Here is a 17,887-nt window from a genome sequence, read left to right as displayed (position 1 = left end):
TTTTAAGTACCAGCTGATACCAAGTTCCGATCCAGTATTTTTATTGAAGAGTGCAGACTTAGACCATTATGGGATCAGTGGGCAAATAATCGAGATAGAATCTTTTTTTTTTTCTCCATTAAAGAAATACAGCCAAACATTAATTAAATCAAGCCGTTTTGCTTTCATTTATGGCACGTTTTTTTCATGACTTTTGGTTATCGGATTTTGGGCTTAGATGAAATCTCCAATACTGATACTCCATTTTAGCCTGGTATCGGCCCGATATCTGATACCAGTATCAGTGTATCCCTACGTTTTAACTGATGTCAAATATAGGGGTAAATTATGTTATTGACATATTACCCTAAAATAATTTTTGATGATTTTTTTTTTTAATGTTTTTGAGTGCATGTGAACACCAATTTTCTGAAAGTCATGATATGGGCTAAGCCTTTATTGACTCCATTGTAGGAACTTTCACTGCTTCTTTCAGCAAGCTAGTCTGTGTACCCACCATAGTACCTCAAACTGGGGCTTTGTACCTAGTTAAACAAATTAATATGCGATCACTTAATACATTTTTGACAGGGGTGCCCCGGTGGCTCACCTGGTAGAGCGCGTACCACATAAGGCTGAGTCCTTACTGCAGCGGCCTGGGTTTGAATCTGGCCCGGGCCCTTTGCTGCTATCATTCCCTCTCTGTCCCATGCCTTTCCTGTCTCCCTCTACTGTCGCTATCAAATAAAGGTGGAAAATGGCAAAAAAATAAAAATCTTGGGGGGGGGGGGGATTTTTTTTTTTTTTTTACAAAAGTATTGGGGAGTAGCAATAGATAAGAAGTAAACCCTTGGCTGTCAGATTGATCATACCATCAGTGAAGACTTGGCTTTGACCTCTGCTTGTTTTCTTGCTTTCTGTCTGCTCCTAGGACCTAATGAAGCCACAGTCAGTCAGGGAGGGGACCAGCGTTTGCTCCATACCCAACAACAGGCTTCTCGAGGTGGGCAGGCGCTGCAGCCTGCTCCGCTGGGCTTCCAGGGTCCAGCTGTCAGTCAGCACGGAGGCCCGCCCCCAAACCAAGGCTTAGCACCACCTACTCAGAGTGCTCAGATGCACGCACACCTGCCCCCTCACTCCCACCACCTGCAGAGCACACCCCCTCCCCCCAGCCAGCCTGCCCACCCCTGGGCACCTCCCACCTCTGTTTCACACCCCCTCTCCTCACCCCCCCTCACCCCACAGAAAGTGCCTCACGTACAGGTGAGTCTCCAAAAAAACCTGTCTGCTTTGAAGTGGTAGCAGATCTGTGTGGGTGTTTTTAAGAGCGAGGGACTGTTTGTTTTCATGTGTGGGTGTATTCTGTATAGATGTTTATTTTTCATGTGGGTGGGGGAATATGTGCTTGTGTGTGTGTGTGTGTGTGTGTGACACTTGAGAACACAGCAGTGCATGGTGCACTGGTTTTGTTGCGTCTGTATAAGTCAATGTGCTTTTTTGTCTTTTGTGTCTGCTGCTGTCCTGGGTCTGTGCATGAGATTTTTGTGGTAGTGTGTGTGTGCGTGTGGGAGAAATAGATTTTTACAGCTGTTTGTTTCCTGTGAGCTGCATATCCTGACACACACACACACAGGCGCCACCAGCATAATCTCTCCCCCCCCCCCCATCTGAAGAGGAAACCTCCCTTCCTGTGCTGAGCGTCTCTCCCTCCTCTCTGTCTCCTCTCCTTCCGCTTACTCTGTTTCTTTCTTTCTCCCTCTTGCTCTCTCTCTCTCTCACCCTCCCTTTCTGTTTGCCTGGTCTGTTTCAGAGGTGTCATGCCTTAGTTAATGGTGTGCGGCCGGATGTGCAGAGAGACAGGCAGGCAATAAGAGGGAGAGAGTGAGTAGGAAAGGGAGGAGGTGGGGTGATAAAGTGATAGGGGGCAAAAAAAATTGAAAATGATGGAAGACCAAACAAGAGGAGTTTGGAATACCAAGCATACATCCTTTCAAACCAAAATCGTGGTATTTTTCTGGGTATCAAATCCTGGCATTTTTGACCGGTCCCCTTTTCACACACCCTGAGCAAACTCCTGCATTTTAGAATTGTCAGTCCCCGTCCTGTCCTACATATGGTCAGCTCCATGTTTATTTTGAGTTTGAAAAAAGGCCAAGTGTAAATATTATTCCAAAATATTACTATTTTTTCATATATTGCTTGCATTTGCACAATAGTTTTTTGTTCTGTTATTACATCAGCTTCACAGTGTAGCAGAAAAGAGGAGAATGTTTGGCTTCTTCTTCTTCTTGCCTATCTGGAACATGGATATTTGTTTTTCAGTGGTTGTGTATTCAACTAACATGTCAAACACAACACGTTGGACGACTAAATAGCTGGGATTCTTTGAGACCTTGTCCTACCAGAATGATCCCAGGGAATCAGTCTGCCCTATCCAGGTTTCTGAGGATTTCATGCTACAGAACTAGGGGATCCCAGTAAAAGCCCAAGACTTAATTTCAGTCTGAAAGGGGTAGTAATAGGCTGATGTTGTTGATGTGTTTGTGTTGTGTTGTGGTGGTGATGATGATGGTGATGGTGGGGGGGGGGTATGGTGGGATGTTAGTGGCTCTCAATGGCACATTGTGTGTGTGTGCGTGTGTATTTGTATGAGTGTGCACTTGTGTCATGTGCCCTTGGCTTCCATTAGCTTGTTTTGTTGCTCACAGCCCTCTTTTTCCACTGACCCATTCACACACAATAGCAGCCCTGTAGATAGACACACACACACACACACACACACACACACACACACACACACACACACACACACACACACACACACACAGAGTTCCAGTACTTAGTGGCTCTCTCCCTGTCCACTCTTTCGTTCACACCACTTCTCTCTCCTCATCTACCCTCCCCTCCCGTCTCACCAGCCACCCCTCCCCCACCTCTCCATCTATCCCCTCATGTCTCTCTCCCTTCTCTCTTCCTCCAATGAGGCGGTTTTGTGGTTGACATTTCAGCTGTCACAGTTAATTTATCCAGCGCTCCTGACCTAGATGCCAGGTTGACTGGTGAGCCCTGCTCCTCGCCTGGCTGCGCTTGATGTGCTGTCCTGGGTCTAGCCAGAGGGTTGGGAGCCCCCGTTAAAGAACACACATACACACACCACTCACACGTATGTACATACACACATAAACATACACATATTGCAGGCTAGTGTGGTCTGGAATGGGAGGGGACTTGGGAATGTGCCTGGAGAAATAAGATGGCCAAGCTTTTGGAACAATGTGTGTGTGTGTGTGTGTGTGTGTGGGTGTGGGTTTGGGTGTGTGTATGTGGAGGGAGCCGGGAGGTGTTGCTCTCTTTGGTTCTTATGATGCACTTGGTAGACAGACAGGCAGACAAACACACACACACACAGCCACAGACCAAGCCAGCCAGCCAGTCAGTCGGTCAGTCATGATGACTGTGTATGTCTGGTGCTTTAAGCTCCATCTGTTCTCTAAGCATGGTTATTACACACACACACACACACATATACACACACACACAAACACACAGACGTGTGCATGCCTTCATGGCAGCTCAAGGTCACAGCTCTGATGGAACACTGCTTGACGACCTTTATTCTACAACACGCGCGCACACTGACATACACACAAGCTGATTGACTCGGTTGCGTGCAGCACTCTAGTTGACATACAACCATGTCTCTCTCACCCCTCCCTCACGCTACTGTCTCATACTACGATAAGGTTCGACCAGCTGTAGCTAGCTTCTTTCAAAACGATTACTATCCCGGCAGATTTCCCCTATTATTCATCCCCTGTCTGGTTGAAGGTGTGTTAATTAGTGAAATCAGCTGGTGTAGTAGACTTTGGCTGGAGAGAGAACTGTAAAATTGGACCTAGAGATCTCAGGACATGCTGGTCCGGGGGTAGGTCCCCTGTTGAGACCCTCTGGGACCCACGGGATGGAGGAAGGTGGACTCTGAGCTGCAGGATGATGCTGAGTGAGGACATGGGTATTTTCCCGTACCCCTTTTCCACCAAATTAGCTCTGGTTCTTGAGCCGGTTCCATTCAAGATTCTTGGAACCTTGGTTCTATCTAGCGAACCAGTCCGTGTTTCCACCAGTTTTGAGCGGAACCATTGTAGTTAAGGATGCGTCATCAACAAGGAGGGCGTCGCACAATGCAGTAGTTACCCAAGGAGTTCTTTTTCATATGCTTCTTTATTTAAAAAGACTGTCGAAACATGCCAGTCTTTTTAAATAAAGAAGCATATTAAAAAGGGTTCTACCTGGCAAACGGCTTACTCATTCTCGTGCGACTTTCTAGCTTTTCCTGAAATCCAGGAGATGCCCGAATCGTCACGAAACATTGGGCTTCATCGGCAGACCACTGCATGCTCATTTTTTCCAGAGATTTCTCATTGACTTCTCTTCCATTGTTGCTTTCTCCATCTCTCTTTCCAACATAGAATGTGTCACACCCACGTGGTTCCCACTTCAGGTCCAACTATTTTTTGGTTCCAGCTGGGAACCAACTTTTCAGGTTCCAACCAATTAATTTTTGGTCAGTGCTCCGAACGGTTCAAAATTAGGTGTGCGAACCGGAATGGAAACCGCTTCATGTTGGTGGAAAGGGGTACCGGTCTCATTCCTCTTTCTCTACATTTCCAGAGCCCAGTAGAGGTACAGTAGAATGTGCACACCTAAATTTGCACATCACTGATCCATTTTGTGTTTGGTTTTTTTTTTGGTCTTTTGTTTAGGGCTAAGGACTGTTAACAATGGATTAATCTCTGGATTATTTCTTCGATTTAGTAAAATGCGATTCCATTTTCAAGTGTTTTATTCTCCATTCCATCCATTATCTGAACCGCTTATCCTGCTCTCAGGGTCGCGGGGATGCTGGAGCCTATCTCAGCAGTCATTGGGCGGTGGGGAGACACCCTGGACGGGCCGCCAAGCCATCACAGGGCTCTAAAAAATCAAATAAAAAAAAGCACTTATCATGGCTACAGTAGTGAACATCAGTAAGACAAACATTTCCTTTGTATGTAATGCAGTCTGCTGAGGATTTTAGTTATTCTCAACAACAAAAGTAGTTTGCTGAAGATTTCTGATCGGTGTGTTCATACCAGGTCTTTTTTTTTGGCAATGTCCAAATCGAAACTTCATCCATTTGTTGATGCCTTACTTGAGAAAATGTAAAGTCGACATGTACAGGATTTGTAATTAAATGAAACTTGCAGCTAATGTTTTGCTTCAGTTGGTGAGACAGACATCAGAATTAAATGCAAACAAGGCTGCAACAACTATCGATGAAAATTGATAGTAAAGATTGTTGGCAACAAATGTCTTTAGTAATTAATTTGATCTACACAGCACATTTTGCATTGGTTGCAAGCTACCCCAGTGCAGTAGTGGGGGGGGGGGCACACGCCTGTGGCTATAATGGACAGTGTTGTGGGTTATCAAAAGTGTGTGCATTTTAGGGGTCCGCGGTGGTGTAGCGGTCTAAGCATCGGCTTTGTGTCGATGCAGTTGCCCACTGGGGTTTGCGCCCCGGTCTTGTCAGATCCGACTATGGCCGGACTCGATGAAGCCGCAATCATTGGCAATGCTGTCTTCGGGAGGGGGGCGGAGTCGGCTTGTGTTCGTCACGTGAATGCGTCTCTGTGTGTCGGAAAAAACAGTGGTTCAGCCTGGAGTCGCCTTGTCACGAAAGTGGGGAGGCGGTCTCCTTCGAGACTGCCGGCCGGAGAGATGCAGTTGGCAAACGCATGCAGTATGAGGGTGGGTGTTTGAATTAAAATAGGGATCGATTGGCCACTAAATTGGGAGAAAAAAGGGAAAAATCAGAAATAAATTTATTTTTTTAAAAAGTGTGTGCATTTTGAGTTGCTGTCAAGAAAGAAGACAGCAGAAATGTGCAACGGTAAACTTGCCTGGCACAGGTGAGCAACGGTATTGCACCAGGCTTCTATTAAGGCCAGCTAGCTGTGTCAGTTGGCGAAGTAGGGCTCCCAAACATTGTGGTTGACATTTTCCACACCACCAGTTAATACGATAGCTTGAAGTTTGTCAAGGACAGTTGATGCAGGTGCTGGTATGGTGGCTCGCCCTGTTTGACTCTAGATTTGAAGACAGTATCAGTGGGTCTTCAAACTAATTCATACTTTTTGTGTCCGTGAGGGTCCACTTTGGTCTGTGTGATTGAAATGTTGTCATCTGTCCATGAGGGTCCGTGCAGCCCAAAATTTGTGACCGCGCCGACTGTACACATAGCAAGCGTGCCAACTGCGCATGTTCCAGATAACAAAATGGATGCTTTGAAGAGAAGTTGTGTGAGGAGATCCACCTTTACCCACATTTATATAATTCGTCTTTGAAAGAATACAAAGACGGCCAAATGGTGTTGAACTCCTGACGAAAATGGCGCAAACACTTGAGATGAAATTGCCTGGCGGTTTGCGAGTGGCAAACGACGTTACAGTGCATCACCGCCACCAACTAGAATGGAGTGTGGATCGGGAAATGTGCATGCATGGAGGGCCAGACTGACACGGGCCCTCAATTGTAGTATGAATGGAACCACGTGTGCGACCGGTACCAGTCCGTAGTTATCCGTGAACGTGGAAAGTATGTCCAAGCCTTTAGAGGGCCAAGTGAGAAACTGGAACTTTTTTTTTCCTCCCCAATTGTATCCAACCAATTACCCCACTCTTCCAAGCCGTCCCGGTCGCTGCTCCACCCCCTCTGCCGATCCAGGGAGGGCTGCAGACTACCACATGCCTCCTCTGATACATGTGGAGTCGCCAGACGCTTCTTTTCACCTGACAGTGAGGAGTTTCACCAGGGGGACGTAGCGCGTGGGAGGATCACGCTATTCCCCCCAGTTCCCCCTCCCTCCTGAACAGGCGCCCTGACCACCCAGAGGAGGCGCTAGTGCAGTGACCAGGACACACAACCCCATCCGGCTTCCCACCTGCAGACACGGCCAATTGTGTCTGTAGGGACACCCGACAAAGCCGGAGGCAACACGGGGATTCGAGCCAGTGATCCCCGTGTTGGTAGGCAACGGAATAGACTGCTACGCCACTCGGATGCCCTGGAACAAATTTTTGACCCAAAAGGCTTCAGTTGCATCTTTTTTTGGCACTATCTTGGAGTAATGTGCAGGTTACAAGTGTTGCGTGCTGTTGAGGGCAGCCAGTCATCTGTGATGAATGGAAGCAAAGGTGGGTAAATGAGAGGGAGAACTGAACGAATGTAAGGAATTTCAAAAGGGAATCAATCCCTTTTCCTCTCCCTCCCTCCTTGGCATGTGAGTGTTTAGTGTTCCTGTTTGCTAGAATACATTTTCAGCTCTTAACCTGCTCCTGTCGTTCCCTCTGTCTCTTCATTCATCCACCCTTGTCTTCCCTCATACATCCATCTCTCTCCTCACCCATCTCTCACCAACCCATTCCTCTCCTCACCCATCCATTCCTCTCTCCTCACCTATCCATCCCACTGTTTTGAGCTTTCCCTTTTTTCAAGCCTGTTCAGCCACCTCCACCCACCCCTCCTGTAACAGATGAAACATGACACCGTTCACCTCCTCTCGGGCCTGTGATATTAGCCATGCAGTCACGTGTGTGTGTGTGAATGGCAGTCTGTTAGTTTATCTGGCTGTCAGTTCAGTGCGGTTCCTTAATATCTCCCAGAGATTGCCTGCTATGCACATAATGGTCCTCAACATGGTTCTGTATGCTGTGTGGTGTATGGGCCTGGCCCGAACAAATCCTTGACCACGGTGAAACTAAACCGCTACAACATACCTGCGACCACTGGAGAAAATGTCTATAGTCAACCAGTGCACTCAACAACTTTGCCATTTTTACTGCTGTTGTGCCGCACCCTTTGGTCTCATTAAGGTTTCAGCCCATCAGCAAGCTAGATTACCCTGCGGGCCCTGTGACCTAACGCAGGACATTGTGCGTGTGTGTGTGTGTGTGTGTGTGTGTGTGTGTGTGTGTGTGTGTGTGTGTGAGTGAGAGCGATGGAACGTGGGTTTGTGGTGCATTATTGTTTGTGCATGCATATGTGGTTTGTGTGTGCCTGCGTGCATTTGTGCCTGCCTGTCAAGTGTGTATGTGTACATGCATGCTGCTCATTGTCATTCATGTGATTGATTATGTGTGGAGGCTTGGCAGGAGGACAGATTCATCTGTTAGCGCTGCATCTTTCTCTCCGTCCTGTCTGTCTCATGCTGTCTCAAATTCTTGTCGTCTCTCACACATTTACAGTTCTCCAGCTCATGTCTGTATGCTTCGCTCTACATGTATGTCAGCAGCTTGTGTGTGCATATGTGTGCGCAGGTTTGGGTGATGTGTGACCTTGCAGTAGCTTAGTAGGAGGGGTTTATGTTTCTTTACAGGTTACATTAGTATTCTCCTGATGCAGGTGGACTTTCCAATGATAAAACACCAACTTTGCTGCACTTTAATTTTGCAGTCTTCGCTCTCTCTCTCTCTCTCTCTCTTTCTCTCTCTCTTTATTTCATGTTCTTTCTCTGTCCTCTGTGCATGTGTGTGTGTGTGTATGTATGTGTGTGTGTGTGTGTGTGTGTGTGTGTACACAGAGGGGACCTGCTGCCGCGGCATTTTGCTCTAAACTTGCTGATATACACACACGCGCTGATATACACACACACACACACACAAGCATGCACGTTTCCGATATACTGCCCTGCACATATACCCTCTCACTAGCAGCACACACACACACACACACACACACACACACACACACACACACACACACACACTCGCCCCCTCCCACACCACCCGTTTTTTGAAGTATGGAGATAATTTATTCGTGTCATGATGCCTGATTTCCCATCTGCTGCTGGGACCCTGAGCAGCTGGAGGGAGAGAAAGAGAGATGGAGCAGAGGGATGGAAAAGAGGAGAGAAGCAGTAGCTGAAGGAGAGAGGAGGAGAGCAGAGGCAGCTGGAGAGGAAAAAGGAGAGAGGCGGGGAGGGAATGGGGGATGGAACGGAGAGGCAGCTGTAGTGGCTTCCAACAGCTGGTAGCTAGTATCCTGCCACAGAGAGAGCCTACTGGGGAGCAGGATGAGGGAGGAAGGAGGTATGGGGCATAGAGCAAAAGGAGGTGTCAACCAGTTTCCTGCCATAGCGGTAGCCTACTGGAGGGGGGGGGGCCCTGTGCCCACAGGGAGTCATGAGGAGAGTGCTGGGTGACAGCTCTGTATCTTTGAGTGGATGGATAGATGGAATCCTCTTCCTCCCCATCTGTACCCAAGTCAGCTATTGAAGAGAAATATACCCTATCGAGTGCAACCTATAGTTAATCACATTTGACTTTCAGATTTGCATATTACTCAGTACCTGCTCTGCAAAAATACAGAATTGATTTAGTATCCTATATGTTGCCTTAACTGTGAACTGACGTTATGTCCCAGCTTTGGATTTCATGGGGCAGAATAGGGGCAAACTAATCTATGCTAGGTGGGATATATTTTACTGAAGCTTAAATAAGATCTATGGATATAAAATTAGCAGTTGCTGCACTGTTAAATTCGGAGCGATGTACCCAGTTGGAATTTGATTTGTTTTGCATTTCTTCTGTTCTCTCCTTGTAAATATTTAAAGAAGTTAGTGTGTGTTTCAACTGTCCTTGTTAAATGTCAGATTAGGCTTTTTTTTTTTCTGTTAAAAATATTTTGTTTTTCTCTCCCTGTTCAGCATTCCCCCTCGGACCTATCGGGCGACGCCTTCACAACAGTTCCTGATAGGCCGATGGTTGCCACCGGCGCCTCTGGCCAACCTATGGGCATGGAGCAGCCTGGCGACAGGGAGACCAAGCCAAAAAAGAAGAAGAAGAAGAAAGCAAAAGTAATGGAACAAGAGGGAGGGAAGAAGGCTGCAGGAGAAGATGGCGGAGAGGACAGGAAGCCAGAAGCCCTTGGAACAGGAAGTGAGTTGGGGGACCAAGTGACAGGCGGAGTGGTGCAGGGATCGTCACCACCAGTGGAGGAGAAGAAAAAACGAAAGAAGAAACCAAAGGAGAAGGCGGAGGGCAAGGAGCCGAAAGAGCCCAAGACCCCCAAGACGCCTAAAACCCCCAAAACGCCCAAGACCCCCAAAGAGCCCAAGGAGAAGAAGGCCAAGAGCTCCACACCCAAGACCAAGACCCCGAAGAAAACCAGGTAGGATCAATGAGAACTGTACACTTCTGCTAAAAATCTTTGCCAGCCATTTGACCAGTTCTGAAATGATAATTTCTTTCAACATAACTTTTCCAAAATGTAGTTCTCCATGTAGACTTTTAGATCGATTTGAGATGAACCTCAGCATCTTTGTTTTTGCAGTGATGACCAGAGAAAGATTTAAAAACATTTAATTTCTCTGAGGAATAACAGCATTTTACTCTAAATAATTTCTCACTACTGTTAGTAAAGCTCTCAAAGTAGAATGCCAAGAACTTATACAGTAACACACACACACACACACACACACTGTCCATCACTCATGTGACCAACCAGGAGGAACCAAAAGGGGGTCGTGACCCTTGCGCTGTAGAAGAGACAGATGTGTATCTGTGCACGTGTGTTCACGCCCTTTTGTGTGTGTGTGTGCGCAGTGGGGACAGCGATCACGGGGCTTAGTGAAGCATAACCCTGAGGACAGAGGTTTCTGGGTTCTGTCTCACTCTGTTTGCTTGATACAAATTTGAAGACAGGCTATGATCCACAGGGTTGCTATCATCTCTGCTAGACTTTTCAGCCTACCTTTTGTTTACTACTAACATTTCATTCTGGAATGTTTTTAAAAGAGCTTGTTTGCAAAAAAAAAATGCAACGATGGGTACTCATGAACACACCACACCCAAATCACCACCTGTAAACACTGAAGCCAGTTTAGCTCATGACTACATAGACAGTGATATATTCAGGAACTGCCATTCCCTTGAATGGGTGTTGACCTTATGAAAAAGAAAATGCCTTTGCAGTTTTTATTATATTTAAATGGAAGTTAAAAAGTGGTTGCTTCTTCTTTTGTCAGTCAGTTTGAGTCGGTCATTGAGTCCTAAATGAAGGTGCTGTTTTTTTGTCACATTGCATGTTTGTTTGTTATATTTTGTGTTTAGAGTCGATGTCGCTCTTACATTTCATCCTAACTGGAATTAGAAAAGTCCTGCATGTAAATTGGCTGCACTTGTAGTTACATCGCTTTTTGCCAGGTAGGACGGCTTATGTCTAAGCACAGCCGAGGTTTCTTATCTGTTCGGCACTGGATGACTTTTCCACGAGCTCCTCATACTTCCACTGTCCCCTTATCACCCTCTTTCTCTTTCTATCTCTTTTTCTTGTTTTATCTCTTGCTTTATCTTGCTCTTCGCCTTTCTGGGCGACTCTCGCCATGATACAATGTCTACTCCCATCTTCCCATTTGATGTTTTTCCCACTTCAAAGCACAGTCTCTTAGTCTCTCTCCTCACTGTATTGTTTTATATTTATTTTTTGTTACTTTGTGACATGCGTTTTTTACTTCCTCCCTCCATCTGTCTGTCTGTCTGCCTGATCAGAGGGCAAAGAGAGGGAGATAAAACAGGCATGACCGAGGAGAGGTGAGGCAAAGAGAGGGATATGGAGAGGAGACTATTTGTTTGTGAAAGAGTGGTGGTGAGAGTGGGACGTGGTTTCTTTGTGGAGGTGGAAACTTGATCTGACTGAGGAATGTTTCAGAGGACGGGTCCACCCCCCCCCCCCCCCACACACACACACTCCTCCTTCCTCCCGGCTCCTTTTATCCAGAGAGGAAGGAGGGAGGGGCCAAACCAGCAGGCAGGGGTCAGCACAGGGGGAGGTGGGTTTGTGTGTGCGCGTGTGTGTGCGTCTCTCTCTCTCTCTGCCGGCCGCTGTATAAGAGGCAGGGGGAGGGGGGGAGATGTGTGGCAATGAGGGGGAGGGCACTGTGTGTGATGGGGGAGGGGTTGGCAGTAATCTTTGTGGCAGAAAATGGCGTCTAATGAGGGCCATGCTGCTGACCACCCTAGGTCTGTGTGTCGGTGTATGTGTATGTGTGTGTGTGTGTGTGCACGTGCACAAGAGTGCATGTGTGCATTTGCATGTGATCGTGTGTAGGCAGAGGAAATGTGGGGGGAGTCCATTCTCAGCCCCTCGTGTGTGTGTGTGTGTGTGTGTGTGTGTGTGTTGGTAAATTAGCTCTTATCTGTTGAAGGTTTTTCCTCCATCTTGAGTGGCGGTTTGGAGCTCCCAGGTTAATTTAGCATAATAATGGCTGCCGGCCATTCACTGCTACTCTAAAATGGTGGACTACTGCAATCACTCAACTATCTCTTTTATTCCCCTTCCTTCACCCTCCAGCTCCACCTTTTCCTCCAACTGTCTTTTTCCTGTTGAGGAGGAGTCTCTCCTTTTCATCCCTCCCCTTTTCCCACCCATCCTCTCATCCCCCCCCTTCTCATTTTTCAAACTTCTCTTTGAACCAGAATTGGGAGGACTTGTTGAATTCCAAAATTGTGTTGCGAGGTTGTTGTGTAGCTCTAGTCATGAGTTTGTTTGCCCCCCCCCCTCATTGAGGAAGTCATTGATGTTTGAATTTTAGTCATTGAGGGGGTTAAGAGCATAGGAGGAATATCGGGCTGATTGGTGTTCGATATAATGTACTTAAGGCTACATCCACACTAATACGTTTTCGTTTTAAAATGCATAATTTCTGCTATGATTACGCTTAGCATCCACACTCCTTAGGCGCTTTCGAACCCATAAGCTGGAGAATTTTGAAAACGCTGCTGAGTCTGACCCCGTTTTGAAAACTCCAGTATTGCGTTTTAGTCTGGACGGGCGGAAACTGAGACATTTTGAAAATGATGATGCAGACACCCACATTTGCTCCCTGATTGGGTCTTACCAGTCCTGACGTGTCCTTCTGTGATTCACCGTGACCCTTTTCCGGAAGAAAACAAAAGCTCAGCCTTGACCACCAGTGGTTACTTTAACATGGATAAGAATTACAGGCGTTGCTGACCTTGTCTATGCCAGCAGCTGTTGTGCAGTGAAAGTCGGCATTTTATAGTGCCACTACTGCCCACATGCGCAGGAGACAAGCTATTATTTGAGCGATGTGCAACAATTCCCGTGTCCAGCGGTGTTATCAGCCCTACATGGAGTGCTAGTTTTGGGTGAGGCCAGGAAGAACTAGTGCCTGGTGGGATAATTTTATCAGCGAAGCTGTGGTTCCTGAGGAATGGCGAGAAAACTTTTGACTAACCAGATCGACCCTGAGCTACCTCAGTGAAAGACTGCGTCTGCATGTGGAAGGTATTACCTGAGTGACGAGGGAAGACTCAGGAAAACCACTAATGCATTTGGACTATCCTGTCAAGTTGCTTCAGTCACGACCCGACACGTCTGTAAGGCCACCACCATCTTCCTGGGTCCAGACTACATTAAAACATGGAGTACAGAGCCTGAAGTGAAGGATCTTGTCATCAACTTCTACCAAACACACGGTATGCTACAATGCCGGGGAGCAACTGACTGCACACACATCAAAACAACCCCTAGCCAAATCCACAGACTACATCAACAGAAAGGGGAAACATTCGATTGTACAAGTGTTGTGTGACTGTTGCATGGACGTTGTTGTCAAATGGCCAGATAGCGTGCACTAAGCAACCAACTGCAGAGTAGACAATCTGCATCTGTTTACACCATCACGCGCATGCCAAGTGTACGTGAATGGTCACGTGATGTGCGTTTTTAGGCGTGTTAGTATGGGCGGCGATTATTTCTGAAACGGTGCTAAAATGCTCACGTGGACGGAGATAATTTTCGTTTTAAAACACGGTTTTAAAGGTGCTATATATGAGATTAAGAACATTAATATAGCAGCAAAACAACTATTTGCTATGTAAAGCGATATGGAGTAATGGTGCCCTGGACAGAGAATGAAGTCACACTCCCTCTGTGTGTGTTGTAATCCGAGTTTCTCTGTTCTTTGTTTTGGAAGCCGGTCCGGCCGCGCGTGCATGTTATTGCATGTGAGGTAGCTAGTGTTGGCAGGATAGCTAGCAAGCTAATAATTACATTACATGGATTTACGCCACTTGGCAGATCGAAGAAATAGCTCCTTACCGAGCTGAATACATTACTAATGTTAAAAAAAAAATAACTCCCATCATTCAATATCCAAACCGCTTATCCCACTCTCAGGGTCGCGGAATGCTGGAGCCTATCCCAGCAGTCCTTGGGCGGCAGGTGGGGAGACACCCTGGACAGGCTGCCAGGCCATCACAGTGCCGACACACACATTCACACATAGGGACAATTTGGTACGGCTGATTCACCTGACCTACATGTCTTTGGACTGTGGGAGGAAACCGGAGCACCCGGAGGAAACCCACGCAAGACACAGGGAGAACATGCAAACTCCACACAGAGGACAACCTGGGACAACCCCCAAGGGGGACTACCCCGGGGCTTGAACCCAGGACCTTCTTGCTGTGAGGCAACCGCACTAACCACTGCGCCACCGTACCGCCAAAAATAACTCTATACTGTAAAAATCAATATTCCAACCAGCAAAATAGCCAAATAGCCAAGGACACCGGAGGGGGGAGGTTTGTTTTAATTTGGTCTGAGATGCTGGTGCTAAATGTCGCATATAGCATCTTTTTAAAATGAAACCATGTTAGTGTGGACGTAGTCTAAGACTCGGCCTCACATTCAGTTTGACTCGTCTCCAGACGTCTTTGGGGATCCCTCTTCTTCAGCAAGAACCCCTCTTCCTTGACACTGGTACTGAATGTGAAACCTGTACTAAGGTTAAAAAAAAAGAGAAAAAGATTGGAATCGCGTTGTGGGATGTGGAAAACTGCGGTTACTGCTGGTTTGTTCAGTTAGAGTAACAGATTAGATGGGTACTTTTGTATTTGCTGGTCCTTCAAGGTACACCCTCTGAGTCTGTAATCAAAATGTACCTCATGGGAAGAGATGGGAAGATACTACGCAAGAGACCGATGGTTTGGTATTTCTACTGATGGAAGGTAGTGGGGGGAAATGCTGCAGGAATAGCTGAGCGCTGAATGTGACCCCTACCATTTTATCACGGCTTTCCTTTTCTGATCAATACCCATATTCACTTCACATATTGGAGGAGAACAGAAAAATTCCTGGTGGTGGTTTGAAATGGAAGAATCAGACACAGGAGGAGAGGGTATAACTCTACGTTGCTTTTTGACGGTCACACGAGTGCCTTGATGTTTCAAGAAAGTGCTCGAAGAGCTGTCGGAACGAGGGAATAGATGAAAAGGGTAGCGAAACGGATCTGTCTACTGAATGTTTGTCCTCTCCAGTTTAATGGAGAAAATAAGACTGATTCACAACTATTAGTTTCAAAATTCCTGGAATAGAGAAAGAGAGAGAGAGAGATTGATCAGGTCGCCCACTTGTCCAGTACGCTCACTTCTCTTCTTTGACCTTGCTCTCTCTCTCTCTCTCACTCTCTTTCTTTCTCTCTCTCTCTCCGTCTCTCTCGCTCACTCATATAGAGCATGTCTATAAATAACCCAGCTGAGCCACCACACCCTTCCCTGTGCGTGTGTGCACATGTGCGCGTTCATACAAATACAGCCCAAGACAGGTGTCACGGCTGAGAGGGCTCTGCTTTTGAAACCCACCACATAAACACACACACACACACACACACACACACACACACACACACACACACACACACACACACACTGTGCGTCATAAGTGGCCACATGGAAACGCTGTGTGTGTGTGTGTGTGTGTGTGTGTGTGTGTGTGTGTGTGTGTGTGTTTGAACCACACCAGGGGTCCAGCACAATGACTCATCGTTGACAGCAGGTGTCCTTAAGACATCCCCCCTCCCATTCATTGTGTTTTCTCTTCCTTTCTTTTTTGTCGTCCTCATCTCCTCTTCCCCTCCTCTCTACTTTTCCTCCCTTTTCTCCTCTATTCTTCTCCTAATGTCTTCCTTCTAATTTCCTTTTGCCTTTTCATTCCCCACCACCCCCACCCCATCTCCGTCTTAGCCCTCCACACACACGCACACACACACACACACACACACACACACACACTGCACTCCACAGCTGGCCAGCATGTGTAAATGCCAGGCAGTAAGCCCAAGAGAATCCAGCTCAGAGTGAATGAGAGGGAGAGGGAGAGAGACGGATGGAGGAGGGGGGAAGTGGGGCTGTGCAGGCAATATAAACCAGTCTCCACCTAGCATCATATGGAGGTGTCCTTCCTGGGGATATTTGTGGCTTTATATATTTGATTTCAAAAGCCGCATTTTCAGAAAAGTTCCCCACGTATCATATATAAAAATGCAACCTGATATATATATATATATATATATATATATATATAATCCAGTGAGTTAAGTATTATTTTGCTCCTTATTTGTTGAGCACTTTCCCTACCATTGAGTGTTTCTTTTAACAAGGTTATATATATATATATATATATATACATACATACATACATACATACATACATACATATAGGCAAAGCAGCTCTTGATCCTGGAAAGGCACTCACTATTAATTATTCCATCTTCATGGGTGTGGTAGCAGGGCGTAACGAAGCAAAAATGAATGGCGGCAAGGCTCTAAAGTAACAACGTGTTCAATGAAAACTAAGGAAGTGCAAAAAAAAACCAAAACATTAAGCAATTTCAAATGGGACACAATAATAACGCACACTACGTTTGTCCTGTGCAAGTCTCCCTTGGATTTTTTTCCTCCTAGTGTGACCTGCATCTGACTCTTAAATGACATATGCTCTTATGTCTACCGAGCAAATAGAATAAATAAGGCCATGTGTTGCCTGCAGACCTGTATTCATATTGGGATAATATGCATATATGATGACAAATGAACAAGGGTTTCAACTTAACACTATTGATTCATCTTTGTTCTTTTTTTGTTGTAGGTTTAGCTTTGGTCAGATCTCTGGTCCCCCCCCCCCCCTTCATTCTTACTGGGTGGTACAGTTAGAAAGGGCATTTGATGACCTGTGTGCTTCATCAAAAGGTGAAATGCTTAATCGCCGATGAAACGGAGTGCTCACAGGTCTAGCCTCTGAAAAGACGTTTCCATCCTGCGTCGGGTTAAGAGCGCTCAAATTGCAACCTTTCCACAGAATACAGTACAACAATACAGGAATCTCTTTTTTACATGTCTTCGGTGGACACAGTGTGAGTCCACTGAATGCAAATTCAACAAGTCCTTGCTTGCTCGGACCCAAAAACAACGCTTCTGTGATGCCATGCATCCTTATTTAGCGCTCCAGAGTACCAACGTACAAGGCTACAGTGTTTCATTTAGTCAAATGTAAAAAGTAACGCCACACTTCTTTTTATTTAGTTTTATATTTCTATGTAGTGCTTTCACTTATCCATCCATCCATTATCCAAGCCGCTTATCCCAATCGGGGTCGCAGGATGCTGGAGCCTATCCCAGCAGTCACTGGGCAGCAGGCGGGGAGACACCCTGGACAGGCCGCCAGTCCATCACAGGGCCGACACGTTCACATCTAGGGACAATTTAGTACGTCCGATTGTCGTGACATGTCTCATGAAATACAATATTGTTCATATTGTTAGGTGTTGAACACAAATTTGCCAGTAATATTTTTCACCTCACAAAAACTTGCTGGCTTAATACGGCATCTAAAGGTTGAAATGAGCCGAAGTCCCTTGTTCATGTGTACAAGAACATGAACAGTTGTACAAAAGATATTTCATTAGGTTACCACCTATAGTGTAGAAGTGCCCAACAGCATGTTGGTCTTCATAGACATCGTCTCAGAAACCATGGGATTAGTCATAGATAGTTGAAACACTATA

General features: G+C 46.3%; 1 protein-coding gene across 1 annotated transcript in view; it reads left to right on the top strand.

The window, feature by feature from the left end:
• The window catches only part of chd7 (chromodomain helicase DNA binding protein 7), a 111,603-nt gene that overhangs the window by 32,504 nt on the left and 61,212 nt on the right, over positions 1–17,887 (top strand). Inside the window, exons 3-4 of the mRNA XM_056292499.1 lie at positions 911–1,242; positions 9,725–10,188. Of these exons, the coding sequence (XP_056148474.1) occupies positions 911–1,242; positions 9,725–10,188 (796 nt within the window). The remainder of the gene's footprint in view (positions 1–910; positions 1,243–9,724; positions 10,189–17,887) is intronic.

Source organism: Lampris incognitus, chromosome 14 (assembly GCF_029633865.1).
Source record: "Lampris incognitus isolate fLamInc1 chromosome 14, fLamInc1.hap2, whole genome shotgun sequence".
NCBI classification, from domain to species: Eukaryota; Metazoa; Chordata; class Actinopteri; order Lampriformes; family Lampridae; genus Lampris; species Lampris incognitus.
This window is presented reverse-complemented; position numbering and strand designations above follow the sequence as displayed.